Raw genomic sequence first — 16460 nt, forward strand, 5'->3', positions numbered from 1 at the left:
TAAGGTGTCGATTAAAACTGACAAAGGGTTGATACGTTCAACCGTTATAGACATTTAACTTCCAACTATTTTATTTGAACAAGTATATCTCAAGGACATATTTCTTGACAAAAGCAGTAAATGTGTGAAATACTTTGCGTGCACCACAATGCTATTGCACAAGTGTGCGAGGGAGATGTCGCCACATTAATAGTTCCTTGTTTGCTTCCCCCAAAATGCTCACAGCAGTGATAGAAGCTGTGAATGGAGAACGGAGTTAAAATGAGTCCCTGCACATTTTGTACAGCAACAGCAAATAAGACATTTTAAAACATGTATTAGTACACACAGGTGTCTTTCAAGTAGAGTAACCCGCAATTTCCACCAACTCCGGAAAGGCTGCGGATCAGCTCTGCTGCGTGTCGGCTCCGTGCTCCACCGTCCTTCCACCAGGTGCGGATTTGTTGCGGAACGGCTGCGGCCATGACTGACAGCTGAAGTCACGAGGACCCACGCGATCTCACGAATTCACGTACGATTGTGCAATATAACAGGACGTAGTTTCTATAAACGGAACCAAAAACTTGACTTCAGGGCCGTCTCCGCCCATTATGATGTTTTCAAGGTGTAGTGCAGGGAAATATGATCCGCCGTGAGCACGGTGTATTTTATTTTGAAAATTAAACGGGATATTTTATTTTGTTTCTGTGCTCGACTTCCTGTCCCGCACTATCTGCAGGGTGCGGAATTGCTGCGGAGCTCTCCGGCGTCCGGCAAAAATAGAAGCTCTGCGTATCTGCTCCGGAGGGCTGCGGACCGCCGGAGCTGGGACGGAGTCGGAACGCAGCCGTTCCGCAGCCAGTGGAAATACACACACTGACTTTAATGGAAACCTATTGACTCCGACGCCGTTCCGGAGCGGATCTGCAGCCTGTTCCGCAGTTGGTGGAAATTGCGGGTAAGGGCAACATGAGCTCTGGGAGGGTACACATTTGCGCAATTTTGAAAGTCTGGTGATTAACCATTAAAAACACATCAATGAGTCGCAAAATAAATCTGAGGGGTTGAAAGAATGGTTACACTTTACTTGAAGGTGTCTACATAAGAGTGACCATCATGTGTTCATGACCGTGTCATGTGTAACCAAAAGAATCAACTGGATAGAATAGCATAAAAACAACTTATTTATATATAAAGTATATATTTATATTTTCTCTAATTTTTTGCTTTACCTCTTGTGAATTACATAACCATTTCAACTCTTCAGGTCTCTAAAAACTACACTAATTACACACACAAAATAAAAATAATCACTCGTTGACATGGAAGAAAACCAATCTTTCATACTGTTAGAGTATGACTCAAACCATGTTATTCTAACCCGGCAGTTATGATTTCACCGACACAAATTGAGTCAATTAATTAACCGTGTTATGAATGGAATTTCGGAAACATGTTTTCAGCATAAAACTGCACCCATCTCTGCTGCAGTTCAAAACAAGAAGCTGCAGAGAGATTCCCTTCAGACATCAACATTTGATGCTTCAACTGAATATCTAAAAATATTCTGTGTGATGATCAGGAAGACATGGAAAAGATGGGGAAACGTCAGAGAACTCTCCGGTGTGTATGCAAAGGAAACTGTTCATCACGGAGAAAGAAAAACATCTGCAAAATCAGCTTCTTTTTTTTTTTTTTTTAAGAACTTAAATGATACATTAAAAAATACATCTCAGTCAATCACTTTTCACATTCAGAACACAAGAGTTGAGATCAGGACAATATTCCTGAAATCAAAATGGGAATATAATATATAAGAACATGAAATATTGACAGGGAGGAGAGCAACAGAAAGGTCCTGAAAGGTAACAAGACACTGAAGTAGTGCTCCTCCCTCAATGCTCCTGGAAATCGTCCCTGTCGGTTATTCGGATCATGGGTGGTATGAGAAGGGCTGGGTACCTTATTTCAATACTTTTTAGGCACAGACCGAGTCGCCTCGTCATTCAATACCCAATTTTAATAACTGAGGAGTACATCTCGTCAGCATCAGAGAGCCAATGAGTACGCAGCATGCTTCTACCAATATCTAATCATTTTTGTGATTGGCTGTTTAACGTTACACGTCGTAGAGACACGAAGGAAAAACTACGTTACACAGAGACGGGGCTCACGTAGCAGGAGCTGAAAAATGAAAGAGTTGTGCCGTAATGTGTAATGGTGTCATTTATTTTGGTTTAAAAAAAAAACTGGTATCGAAAAAAAGTATGGTTTAGGAAGCCAGCCCTAGAGATGAGTGCATCTGCTGTCCTAACACTGGACTTCTGTCCTGTTGGCACTGCGACAGTCTCTCCAGAATGAGATCCGGATACAGAGAATGATATCAAGTCCTGAACTGGAGTTGACAACCCCTCTACTGGGCCATCGGCTCCGGAGCAGCTAGCGATTTGATGAAGTTGTCGTAGTGCTCCGGGTGGCAGCGCTTGTACTCATTTATTTTCCTCTTGATCTGTTTGGGCGTGTCCTGGTAGTAGTTCTTCTCATCCCTGGCCATCGCCTGCAGGGAGAACAAAGACACAGGACGGTTGCTTTGGTTAGAACTAGAGAACCATATTCCTGTGTGTTGGATTGGTAGTGCAAACTGAGTTTTCAGTTACATTCTTGTTGCAAAATTCAAATGTGGCTGGTAAAATGTTGAATTGGGTTGGCAAATATATTTTTGGTACTTATGAACTGCAAGTTAAAGGGAAACCTGGACCGTATTTTCTTATGTTTTTGTGTCTAAGTGACCGATGGGAACAACATTATGGAAAGGATCCCTTCAGAGATAGACCTTTAAAACCTATTTGAGACCTTTCTGTTTAACCGGAAAAAGCTCGGAAGTCGTTAGCGCTAAACCCACCAGACTCCATTTAAAAAAGCAATACTTTTAGTGTGTGTAGCGCAAACATATTTACGCGTGAATTGGTAAACTATGTGTTTATTTCAACCAAAACTAGAGTTGTTATGGTTGGAAAAGTGGAAAGACGACCCAAAACAGCTTTTCATAGTTTTATTTTGTTTCTGTCGACTTTGAATGAAGTGTATTTTACGATGCTAAAATTAATGTTTATTTACATGGAGTCTGGTGGGTTTAGCGAAAGCAATTTTGCGGATGTTTTTAGGTTTAAAAAAAAAGACCTTAGTCTTTAACAGAAAGGTCGACCTCCTTAGAAATCCTTTCCATAATGTTTTCAGACACTTAGAATATTAATCTGAGCCTGTCAGCGGCAAAACGAGTACTTTTGTGAAGGTAAATACAAGCTGGACAATTGTCCTGTTAACTTACATTGGAGCTTGTTTCTCTGCTGCCGACTGCAGCGATCTCGCTTAATACTGGACCAATGTCAAAGATTGTTGTTCCCATCAGTCACTTAGACACAAACACATAGGAACATCCAGGTTGAAAGAAAGGGTAGCTACCGCCCCAGTGAGATTGTAATTTTCATTACATACTAGAGATGGTCGGAAACTGTATTGTATACTACTTAGGAACACAATTTTCACATTAAGATACAGAATCAATAAAATAAAAGAAATAAAAAAAGGAGAAAACATGTCTTGGAAAATATTAAATCAAAAGAACAAGGTCAGATAATATGGAAATAAAGATAAAATGATGCAAGCTTACAAATACAAATGATAAAGCAATAATGAAAACAATATGTAGGGAAGTAGTATTGTTTAATTGGGCATCTACCTCACGTTTACGCAAAAAGAATAGACTTGAAGCGTAAATAAAGGCTCCACCACATCAGCTTTCAAACATGTGATTACTCATTGACTTATGGAAAGATGTTGCATTTATTGAACTTAAAAAACAACAATACTGAAGCAGTTCAACAAATCAACAGTGAAAACGCCTCGAACTGTGGAATTCCCCTTCATACTTTTCCTGTTGAACTTGATGAATTCCCTCTTCAGAACACAGGACTAAATAAGAGTTGACTTGTTTACCTGCAAGATGCAATGTGCAAAATAATAAAAAGCATCTTACACTGTCATCAAGCTCAAAGTACAGCTGGAGGTATCCTGAGTTTCATCCTCTTTAGAGTGTAAGATTTTGTCACCGCTAGCGCAGCCGTGGCTAAGAAGACTCAGCTTACATTTGAAGTCATTCTACTGGGAGAAAATGTCACTTTCAGGTCTGAACTACAGAAAAAAAAAGCTTAAATCTGCCCAGGTTTAGAATCTGACTTCTTCGACTTGAAACCATTCACTCTGCTTTTCAGAACTTAAAAGTCATGGATTGAATAGGTTCTATTGAAGAATATTTCAACACACACACACACACACACAGTTATTGAGTGATTGTGCCTTGGCAGAGCTCTCAGTGATGACTCAGTCCTATTTAAAGCAACTGTTGAAAATCCATTTGAATGAGGCACTTTGTGATAAACGCAAAAGTAATTTAAACTTCTGCCACTCGCCATTCTGAGCAATGAAAAACAAACACTGCTCTTCTCAGCACCGATCGTAATGTGCACCAGCGTGTCCCTTCAATCTAAAGTTAGGAGAGAAAAAAAATACAAAGCAGCTGTGGCAAGAATAGCACGCAGCTGAAACCTTATTTGTCCTTCAGGTGTGAGGCTTCATTCAAAACATTTCATGGAAAGCAAACCGAGGCCGCTGCTGTTGTCGAGAGAAAACAGACAAAGTAACTTCCCTCCGCAGTAGGGAAGAGACGGGTCAGAACACGCCAACCGTAGTACGTCTTTAAGACCCGAGTCCTCTACGATGCTGACAGGTCTGCAGTTAGTTGCCACCCGTTTCGCAAGAGCTGTAGTAATTTTTTGGGATTTGGTTTCATCCACAGGTCGGCAAGTAGCACTCTCCAAAATACTGCTTTGCCTGAGTGGATAGCATGCTAGCGGGTAGCATCACGTTAACTGTACTACTATGCTTAGCTCGTAGGTGGTAGCTCAAGCTTGACGTGCTTCGGTGATATTTTAATTCGTGCATATGGCTTTCGACTTGTCTACGAGCCGTCCGGGAGTTTTGGAAAATAAAAAGCTCCATTCAGAGTTATTGCTGCTGTCTTTCTCCATCATGCCTGCAGCCTGCAGCAGCAGGATGTGTTACGAGGAAGTGGCAGCTTGATGATAAGTAACGGTGCTGCAAAGGGTCAAAATAGTAGCCTGTTAGGAACGACACAAAGCCGAGTGAGGTGTAAAATAAATTAATAAATGCTGGCATGCAATTAAAAAAACATTTATCGCGTCGGCCCTTAATCGCATTGCGATTAACGCGTTAACACTGACAGCCCTAAAATAAAAATTAATTTCAGCATCGTAAAATACACTTCACATTCAAAGTCGACAGAAACAAATGAAAACTGTGAAAAGCTGTTTTGGGTCGTCTTTCCACTTTTCCAGCCATCAAGTTGTGGTTGAAATAAACACATAGTTTACTGATTTACATGTGAATATATGTTGGCTCTATACACGCTGTCGAGTCTGGTGGGTTTAGCGCTAGTGACTCCAGAGCTGTTTCTGGTTGAACAAAAAGGTCTCAAAGAGGTTTTAAAGGTCTATCTCTGAAGGGATCCTTTCCATAATGTTGTCAGACACTTAGAATAATAATCTGAGCCTGTCAGTGGCAAGAAAAGCAGTGGACCAAATTGTCAATGCACATTTTCCCCATAGGGTTACATTGCAACGGGTCTGTGGCTGCCGACTGCAGCGATCTCGCTTAACACTGGACCAATGTCAAAGATTGTTGTTCCCATCAGACACTTAGACACAAAAACATAGGAACATAGGCTCCAGGTTGAAAAGAACTGAAGTTTCCCTTGAATCGGCAGCAGCAGTAGTAGATTTGTGATCGTTACAGCACCATCAGTTGCCAGACATACAGGCGGAGTCCAGCCAGTTAAAATCCAACCATGTGCTTCAAACTAACTTCATCTTGGTTAAAGATGCTCTCCTTCACGTGTGGAGTTTATTCCCTGTACACCCGACCTCGGCTGAATCAATCCCTCAGCTATTGAGCAATCTCACACGAATAATTCAACTATTTGGGAAATCTTGTCTGTCGGATAAATATGAAGCTATAGCCAGCAGCCAGTTAGCTTAGCACTGTTTCCAGTCTTGGTTCAAAGATAAGCTAACCTGCTGCTGGCATTATTGAATCTCGTTTTGCATTTACGTTAATGCAAGCGGAAGATTGTTTTTAACGCTCAAATACTGATAGCGGCCTCAGAAACCCAGTCAGCCTCTATTAAATACGTGGCCTTTGCCGAGTGAAAGTCGGCTCTGTCTTCGGGGTTTTTCTTCCCATAAAAGTGTTTATATTTATAAAATGATGATGTCTGATGTTGGTAGAGATGGTCATTAATTCACTTGGCCGCTATGAATCATTCATATCCAACAGGTTTTGAGTCACTATATTGAAATCAGTTGAAACTAATGGATGCGTAAACAAAAAGGTAGAGAATCCATTTAAAACTTCAGCTTTGGAAAATGGTTGACAGTTTAGTCCAATTTGAGAAGAAAAACATCCCCCTTCCAGCCATGGATAGATAGTGCCACTCGGCGAGGAATGCTAAAACACTTCTTTATGAACTACAATAATCAATGGAAAATCTGAATCTATCGCACTAATAGACTGTTCACGTTACAGTGCTTTACTTCTATTTTAGGTATATAATCTATGGTCTATTGGTGAGTAGCATTGATCCCTTTGAGGGAGGGGGGGGGGGAATAATTCAGCAGATTCAGAGATATGTAGACCAGAAAGGGGGAAATCCCACGCACAAATGCCAGGCTAAATTATGCAAAACAAACACCAGTGTGGTCATTTTTATTTATTTTAAGATTATTTTTTTGGGGGCTTTTCCCTTTATTGTACAGTGACAGTGGATAGACAGGAAAGGGGGAGAGAGATGGGGGACGACACGCAGCAAAGGGCAGCAGGTCGGCCAACATGGGGCGAACGCTCTTACTGGGTGAGCTAGAGGCCGCCCCACCAGCGTGGTCACTTAACCTCCCGGCTCTGCTGCTCTTACCTTGAAGTCGCCCTTGTGTTCTCGGATCATGTACTGAGCGTACTCCATCAGGTCGGAGGACAAAGTCTTGGTGTCTTTCTCTGGGCGGCCGGCCTCCTCCTCCAGCTCTGCTCAAAACCAACCCAAACCAAAGACAGATCAGGCTCAGAGGCTCCCACGAGGCACAAATAATCCATCGTGTTTTTCCTCATCTTGTTAGCTTCTAATGATGCAACTGATTCCTTTTTTATTTGACGTTTTTCGGTTTAATTTTGGTGAGAAGACAAGGGCAGAAGACGAAACCAAATAAGCAAACCATCTCAGCCAGTCTTTTATAAAATAAAAACAATATTTAACCCTCTCAAGTCTAAGCCATTTTTTTTCTCTCCAATATTTGGTTTCGCCTGGTCTCCTTGTGTAATAATGCTTGTATTACCTTAACACTGTGATGCACAATACAAGTAATGTATATTTTTTTCAGGGGAACCTGGGCTATCAGAATATGTATGCAGCAGGGATGTCATATAAATGTATACATTGTTATACGACTATAAAGACAAAAGAAAAGACTAAACGGAAATGAAATCTCACAGGAATGTATTGAAATCCCACAGAGAACATAAACCTTTTGGCTTATGAAAATTGTTCGCCCAAGTCGTTAAAATTACTCTAATGCAAATTACAAAATGCCTAGAAGCAAAACCCCCGAGACATAAAAGAAAGAAAGTGCACATTACTTTACATGAGGAGGGAGGAGTGACTTACGGCTGATAACGTAGGGCTTGGTCACGACGCCGGCGGGAGCTCTCGTCGCCTTGTCTTCACCGAGGAGCTACACGTGGGAACAAAAGCACATGATGAAGGAAACAACGGACGTCATCAGCCAACGGGTTTGGATTAACTGAGGATGATGAACACGGTTCCTTTTCCCATAGACCATCCATCTACTTCTATAATGTGGCACGGCAGATAAGAAATGAGAGTTTTGTTTTTCATCAATGCCATTTCATCTAACAATACAATTACGGTGCTTGCTCCCGCGCCCAGGGGAGACAAAAACAATTATTCATATGTGGGTCTCTCGCTGTCATGGGTTAACTAAACGAAGCTCTGCCTCAGGCTGGTGGGAGGCTGCAGCCCAGAGGACACCATTTACTTTAATTCAACGCAGGGTGAAGCTATCACAGCAGCAGCAGCAGAGAGCACCAGTGAAGACAGGAGGGGGTGGGGGGGGAATCAATCAACACCAAAAAATCTGGAAGATGCTTATGTTCAGAGAGTCAGGAATACATTTTATCCATGTTTGTTTCACATAATACATTTTATGACTCTGTAGCTGACATGGGTGTTTGTTTGAGGGTGAGTTCTTCTGGTTTAATGGGTTTGATCATCATAACCAACACTCTGTTGCTCCCTTCTGGCACAAATGAAAACTACAGAACATGAACAGAGAGGTTTGAAAATCCCGACCTGTTGGATGTCGCACATTCTGCACACATACACATCTTGGATGATCCAGTTAAGAATTGGACACCCAGTGTTTCTCATTATATACAGCAGGGGTCATCAACTACATTTTTCCAAGGGCCAGAACGGTTCTAAGCAGACACTCTGGGGGCCGGACTTACAAATAAAGAAAATAAAATGAATTTAGACCTAATACGCCTATTCTTGTTTGTAATTTCCACTTTCTTACTGAATTAATGCTATATTTAAAATTTTTTTTTTTTTTACATGTATTAGTGTGAGCAAACTCCATAATGATAACTGGCTCTTTAACTAGAAAAAGATCTCAGACTGGGAGGCAGTTCACTGAGGAGTGATGGTTAAATGGTCTGTGATTAGGGAACATGGTTGTAGTATGCAGCGTCCTGATTGGTGGAAAATGCTTGCAGAAAGAAATGGCTGTTGTCAGGTAATGGTGAATGATGAATGGACAGAATAGCAGGCTATGCATTCGTCATGTATGCCTCATTTGCAAAATCTGTTTTGGTCTTAATACATCCATAGAGATGGTTCGCTCAGCCAGCAGTTCATAGTCAAGTTCATAAGAATTTGTCCAAATTTCGAGATTTCCGGCAAACTAAGATAAACAGACTACAAACAGACAGCTTTTGTTTTAGCTTGTTTGTAAAAATTCTCTATTTGCAGAGTAGAGCTGTGTTTGCGTAAAACAGCGCGGTGGACAAGAGTGGACTGAGCAGACAGAGCAGACTGAAATATCTCTTTCTACATGTTTATGCCTGTCTATACAGGTGAGTGCATTGATGAGTATTGACTTTTTACTCACAAAGGTTTTATTGTAGCCTACTTACAGTAACGAGACTAGCGTGAGTTGATCTGCCCCAGCGGCCATTGGTAATCCTCTTTGTACCGTTCCCAGTCAGGTACCGCGTGTTTTAACGCACACACATCTCGGCTCAGCTGTGTGTGTGGAGCGCAGGCATCGCTGTACAGAATCCCGGCATGTGAATAGAGATGCAAATACAGGGGCTGGGTTTGTGCTCTACCTGTGTAACGTTACCTGCTGTAAATGCTTGAAATGCTAAATAACAGAACGCATTTTTTCCTCTTTACATTTTCTGAATTCGTGATTATTCTGCGGGCCAGACTAAAAGCTTTGGCAGGCCGGATCTGGCCCGCGGGCCGCCAGTTGACGTTGGCTGATATACTGCGTATATATAATTCATTTGGCAGCTGAACTGTCATTGATCCATAGAATGAGCCTTAAATTAACCCCTATGGATCTCGCGGTTTCTTCTATGGGTCAATGATTTTCTCCTTAAAATTGTACCCAGCAGGTTAGATTTAACATAGTCTCGCATTGCCAGACCTTCCTCCACAGCGCTGCGGAGGAGGGTCTGGCTAGTCCACACAGCACTCCGGGATGGGAGAGAAACGCGCTCTGGTTTATTGGCATTTCTTTAAACCAATCACAATCGTCTTGGGCGGCGGCAAGCGCCGCACGGAGCCCCGGCGTCGCTGCAAAATAGCCTCGGGAAGGAACTAGTTTTGGTGGAACATGTGTACGATCAAAAGTTGTTTTAGTCGTGCAACAGAAAACTCCGATTGGACAGATAGTCTAGCTAGCTGTCTGGATTTACCCTGCAGAGATCTGAGGAGCAGTTAACCATAGTCCTCAGAAATCCACCGGAGGTTAGAATGCCAACACAAAGAAAGAGGAAGGGGACGGACATCCGGCCCGAAAGTTGCAAAACAGTACAATGTGTTTTGCAACTTCTTTTTTTTTTCCCTCCCACAGAGCATCCTTTCCTTTGGCGTGATTTGCATGTTTGGAATCACGTGCAGCCCAGACCAGAATAAGTTGCAGCACATGATCAGTGTGGCGAGTAGGGTCATTGGGTGTGACCTGATGTCAGCTGCAAAGTTGTGTAAAAAGCCCCACCCAGAGTGAGGCTGAGCGCATCCTCAATGACCCCGCTCATCCCTCTGCACAACAGCTTCCAACTAAAGCTGTCGGGGCGGAGGAAGGAGGCTGTAGAGCAAAATAACAGCCAATAGCAAGTCTCGAGCTCCTTCAGCAATTAAACTGTTAAAAAGAGAGGGACGGTACAAAGACACAGGACCTGATGGTACTTCGGTCAGGGCTTAGAGCGGGCCAGTAATTCATCGTCTGTCAATGGAATCATATCGTGATGGAATCCTGTATCGAGATATCGCGATGTACAATTACGTTGTCTAACTTGATAATAACAAGCACATACTAACTCAATTCTCTCAGAACATCTGTTGTCAAACATTTTGAGGGAACATTTGAAGAATTGCAGATTTGTTTTAACATCACACTACATTTGCGCATGCATGTAAACATAGTCAGTATATAGCTGGGACAAAAATTATAATTTTCCCTCAAACTGTTTACCACTCCATTGATGATTATTTGTGTAAAATCTCATTGTAAAATTATCAACCCTATCAATATCGTCATAATATTGATACCAATGTATTTGGTATTTCACGAATATCCTGATATCTGATTTCCTCCATATTGTCCAGCTCCATCAGTGCTAATGGTTATCTGTAAGCAATATTTGTATGGTGCAATATATATACGTTTTGTGTATTTGCACCTCGACCACCCGAACTTCCCTGTTTGGGGTAATGAAGTTTACCGTGACGTGATAAAAAATCCATTTATCTGTTGCAGATGCAGATCGAAGTGATCGACAGGTCCTCTGCTGCATTCACAAATTAAACCCTTTCAAAGTCATTTTTTTTTTAAATATGACTGTACGTGGATACACCGGTTCAAGAGTTGTTGCTGAAATGAGTGTTGCTTGAGTGTCAGATTTCAGAGATTGCACCATGACAGAGAAAAGGATCAACACTGGGAAAAAAGGCGCGACTGCAATTGTTAGCAATAGCCGAGTAGCGCAGTAATGGATTCTAGAGGCTGCAGCAGGCTGTTTCAGACGCAGCATTTGTTAAAATAATGTGTGAAATGGCTGTCACCCCAGACCTGAAAACATCCAGCAAATGGAAATAACAGTGTTGTTCATATCGGATTATAATATGACTAAAGCAGGACTAAAGCTATAATCTGTTTTTTTCTTCTACTTTTTATTGTCCAGTACAATGAAGAAATTATTAAGTGGTTTACTGGGAGCACGGAGAATTTTGTGCATAGGTGATCATTTCACTAATCATTACCGAAGTAAATATAATCAGTTAGAGCTGCAATGATTAAAATCGATTAAGGCCGTTTTATGCTTCTGCGTCAACTCCACGCCGTAGCTACGGCGTCGCTGCTACGGCGTCGCTGCTACGGCGTCGTGACCCTTTCGGAGTTCTGCGTCAGGGTTGCTTTGCATCGCGGTGCATTTCGCCGCCAGAACTCTAGGGCGTGATAAGTCTGAGGTTATTTGCGAGGTGTCTGCCAGCCAGTTTATGTTATGTTAGCAAGCAAACTTTAGCACAGCTGCCCACAAAGTACTGCTCGCTGGCGAAGTGCTAATTTCAAAACTTTACTGACATATAGACACTTTACAAACAGATAACCCCGTCAATGTAACCAAATCTGTCTGAGTTTATTTGCAAAGCTTATGTCAGTGAACTAGCATGTTGCTACTTCCCACACCAGGCTGCTTGAAACACCGGCTACCAACACACAGGACGAGTTGACCAATCACAGCCCTTGCGGTCTGCGTCGCCTCGACGCAAAGTTACAAATTTTGGAGGTGCACGGCGAGATACGGCGGAGGATTCGCGGCAACGCAGAGGGGTCTGGGGGGTACGCCGTCGATTCGACGCAGGAGGATATATCAGCCTTTAGTTATCAACTATTAAATTAATCGCCAACTATTTCGATAATCGATTAGTCGTTTGAGTAATCTTTTAAGAAAAAAAAAAGCCAAAGTTCTCGGTTTCCAGCTAGTTAAATGTGAAGATTTTCTAGTTTCTACGCTCCTCTGTGAGAGTAAACTGAATATCTTTGAGTTGTGGACAAAACAAGACAGTCGGGGACGTCATCGTGGACTTTGGGAAAGACTGATCGACATTTTCTGAAATTTTTTAACAACTAAGAAGAAAAAAAGAAAATAATCGACAGATTAATCAACAATGATCCGTTAGTTGCAGCCCTGCAATCAAAAGTGATGCTGATTTCAGGCAGTGCTGCACGGCCCTGTTCTGAACACACAGGAACTGGATACAAGGCAGTTTGTTTTGTCTGACTGTGTAGAGGCGTTTAGAAGAATCGTGCGTGCTCTGAAGAAGACCCTGGGTGAAGCGGTTACTTACGCTCTTTTTCTTTATTGGCAGCGTGCGGTTGGGATCAAAAGCCAGACCCATCTCCTGCAGGTTTCTGGCCATGGACTTCTTGTCGTCCCACGCATTTCGAATCTGTGAACTGAGCGAGAGGACCAGTTGGTTAAAATGTATGTCAAGCATGAGGGGGGAAAGAAATGCTGTACAGATCGCATCGGCCTTGAGGCAAATGTGTGATTTGTGATAATGGGCTGTATAAATAAAACTGACTTGACTGAACGCTGCTGTAGGCACTTTGTTTTTGGCGTTATTGTAAATAAAATTCATGACGACCTTTCAGTATACTGTAATTCAAGTGGTCAGAGAGAAAACTAGACTTCTCCTTCGTTTTCAGGCTGTAGTAAATCTAAACATAACAGGAGACTTTGGCCAATTATAGTTCAATACAGAGAGAGAGAGCATCACTCCATAAATCTGAAAATACTGTTTACAGCCATTAAAATATATATAAATCAAGCAATGAATGAAATCTGAACAAACCCCTCTGTCAAAAACCTTCAGAATATAGATAGGAATGATACAGAATAGTTTAGTGCAGGGATCCTCAACAGGGGCGCCGGGACCCTTAGGGGATCCTCAGAGTCAATGCAGGGGGGCCTCCTAATTATTGTTAATATTTGAAAGTTTTTTTCAATGTCTTAATTTGAATCCAACATATTCTCAGCAAATATAATATATATATATATATATATATATATATATATATATATATATATATATTAACTAGGCTTATAGAGAACACTATGAAACCTCCCCAGTTGATATTTTACATTAAGACAATTGTTTTATTTATTACAAGTTTTCTGAAATGTAATGATTAAATATGCAAATGAGGTATTACCTAATTCTAACTGTTGGTGAATTTAGGAGAAATCTACAGGAACAATTAGTAGGGCTGGTAGAGGTGTGAATCTTCACTGATCTCCCGATTCGATTACGATTATCATGTCAGCGATTCGATATCTCGATGCGTCAAATACATTTTTCTATTAAAGCCACGTAGGATATTTAATTCATAGCTTTTCGAAAAAGCTAAGCTTTCGATTATTTGATTAATTTCAACCCCTTTAAGGGCTGGGCGATATGGAGAAAATCAGATATCGTGATATTCTTGTCCTAAAACTTCGATGTTGATATTGCGGCGATATAGCATTGACAATTGGTGCTTTCACAAAATATCTTCACAATGAGATTTGAGATGAATAATCTTCATTGTAGATTTAATGAATAAGTGGGTAAAGGTCAAAATAATAGAAGAGCTAGAACAGTCTGGTGACACTGAAAATGACATCACTTCACTATAATGCAGACTTTAAAACCAGGAAAAGACAACACTTGAGCAATTTACGATATCCAAAATCTAAGACGATATCTAGTCTCATATCACGATATCAATATAATATCGATATATTGCCCAGCCATAACAAATAGCCAAAGTGTAGTAAAATAAATGTTTGCTTGCCACTAGCCTGAAAGAAGAAAATGGCCCAAACTTTCTAAATCTTCCAAATATGTTTTTGCATGTATTGTCTCACTTTTAGTTAAGGCACTGAGTAGTTCTTCCAACACCGCATCAAAACATACAATACTAACAAATACCAGCGAAACCTTTCTCACATGGTGCCAACATTCCCACTGTTAGCTAACGTTAGCTAACAGGAGCTAACAAGCTAAAGTTCTGTTCCGTTCCGTTCCGTTCCACGCTTACTTTTCTATCCTCGGGTTACATTTCTTGAGGTACTGTTTCTTCAATTTCTTCCGGTCTGTAGTGTAATTGAACTTCTTTCTCCTCGCTGACTGTTTGGCTTTCGGCATGTTGGGGATTTGTCTGGTGTGGCGGTGCTGAAGAAAAACAGGCAACGTGCTGCAGGAAGAAACAGGAAGTACGTTTGTTTTGTTCCGCTCATGTGACGACAAACCACGCCTCGTTTTCACCTTTGACCTCTTCTTTAGAAAAAAAGAAATCTTTTAATCTTTCCCTCGACCATGAAAAAAACACTTTTGTTGTCATCTCAATGAATTTTTATTACGTTTTTTTTTCAACATTTTATTTTATTAAAAATGTCTTTGTCCCTTTTGTTGACGTTTTGTCACTTTTTCGACATTTTTCCACATTTTTGACGCTTACTTCTGGTGTTTTTTGTAGTTTTTGTCACTTTTTCCAATATTTTTTACGCTTTTTCCCCCAACGCTTTGTCGCCTTGTTCGACATTTTCGACGCTTATATTTCCACCTCCCATATTTCTGATATATGTATATATATATATATATATATATATGTAATGGGTCAAATTTGACCCCAGGACAACATGAGGGTTAATCAAGCTTTTGTCATTATACGTGACACAATCATAGACTGTCAAAAATATTTATAATTATAATTATGTTAAAATTCATATTAACAGTCTATGGACACAATACACAAATAATTACAAATATACTGTATAAAAAGTCAATATGGACATTAAAAAAATAGAACTATATTTAATGAATATACTATTCACTCAATTGTAAGTCAGAAATTTAATTAAGTTTTTTAAATTGCAACTCGTAAGAAGTCACTGTGTATACGTGACACAATACCCAAATTAATACAAATATACACATAATCAATATGGAAATAGAAAAAAGAAAACACATGGAGCATAGTTTAGACACTGTTTAGAAAATGTAGGCTATAAATCAAATATGTAATATTAACATTGACAAAATAAAATAAAGAGTGCGATGGGTTCGACTCAAACATTGTCATTGTTCAAGCTCATTTTTATAAACAGTTCATCGACTATGTCCGTATGACTTGTGACAAATTATGACATTAGTATGGCGACATTTGTTTTGCACCAACCATAGATTTAGACGCAGAACGCTAAAGCTGAAGGAATGAAAAACAACAACACAAACAAACTACATGCCAAAATACACAAAACTTTAAAGAGGCACAAGAAATCCTAAGAGTTCCTTTATGATTGGTGTGACTCTCCCTTCAGATGACACCTGAGGAGGGTTGGAAACACCTGCAGCTGCTGCTTGTATCCTCTAGATGTCAGTCTGGGTCAGAAAATGAACTGCAGACTCACGTTGGTCACCTCAGTTTTTATTATTATTATTTATTAAAACAGCAGCAGGGTCAAATGAACACCAGGGACCGACTCTCTCAAACTGCTAAAGGTGCACTTAAGTGAAAGATAAAAATATAAATCATCCACTTACTTCTGCTCACAACTTAAATAACAACATCTATGTATATGTATTTTGACTGAAAATGCTGTTAATTTAGGCCTCCGAAGCCTGTTTTGGTCCTTTTGTTGTTGTTGTCCATTTCAGCATTTCAGCATTTAAGTTTCCATTTCAGCCAATTTCCTATTATTTCATCCTTTGTGTACCTATATATAGTAATATATCAGATTGTTATTAATTTTGCTTTCATTGATCTGTGCAGGGAAATCCACTTCCTGTGAGATGAGCCACAAAGAGCAGCAGCTCTGGAGTCAGTATTGATTTCTGAATTTTCAATTTTGTTTGATAGGCTACGTTCAGGGTTCCTGGGACACCAAAGCCTTTTCTGAGGAATTGGATTTTAATCAAATATTGATTTAAATATTGTGACGTATGCCATTGTGACATACAAATGAAGTGGTTGGGGATATTGTTTTTTTTAGATAATTAG

At 40.5% G+C, this 16460-nt stretch overlaps 1 protein-coding gene across 1 annotated transcript; it reads right to left on the reverse strand.

Annotated features, from left to right (window-relative positions):
- Positions 1-1660: 1660 nt before the first annotated feature.
- nop16 (NOP16 nucleolar protein homolog (yeast)) lies at positions 1661-14677 on the reverse strand. The gene is made up of 5 exons (XM_078266132.1): positions 14499-14677; positions 12764-12872; positions 7769-7835; positions 7025-7131; positions 1661-2536 (listed from the first exon to the last, which is right to left on the reverse strand). Exons 1-5 carry the CDS (start codon positions 14603-14605, stop codon positions 2393-2395), a joined length of 534 nt encoding a protein of 177 aa, XP_078122258.1. The 5' UTR covers positions 14606-14677; the 3' UTR covers positions 1661-2392.
- Between the last annotated feature and the right edge of the window lie 1783 nt (positions 14678-16460).

Source organism: Sander vitreus, chromosome 13 (assembly GCF_031162955.1).
Source record: "Sander vitreus isolate 19-12246 chromosome 13, sanVit1, whole genome shotgun sequence".
Lineage (NCBI taxonomy): Eukaryota > Metazoa > Chordata > Actinopteri > Perciformes > Percidae > Sander > Sander vitreus.

Coding starts and splice junctions, on each gene's coding strand:
- nop16 (XM_078266132.1), bottom strand. CDS start 14,605: ATGCCGAAAGCCAAACAGTCAGCGAGGAGAAAGAAGTTCAATTACACT. Junction 12,873..14,498: donor TGTAACCCGAGGATAGAAAA/GTAAGCGTGGAA, acceptor CCTCTCGCTCAG/TTCACAGATTCGAAATGCGT. Junction 7,836..12,763: donor TGCCAATAAAGAAAAAGAGC/GTAAGTAACCGC, acceptor TCCCACGTGTAG/CTCCTCGGTGAAGACAAGGC.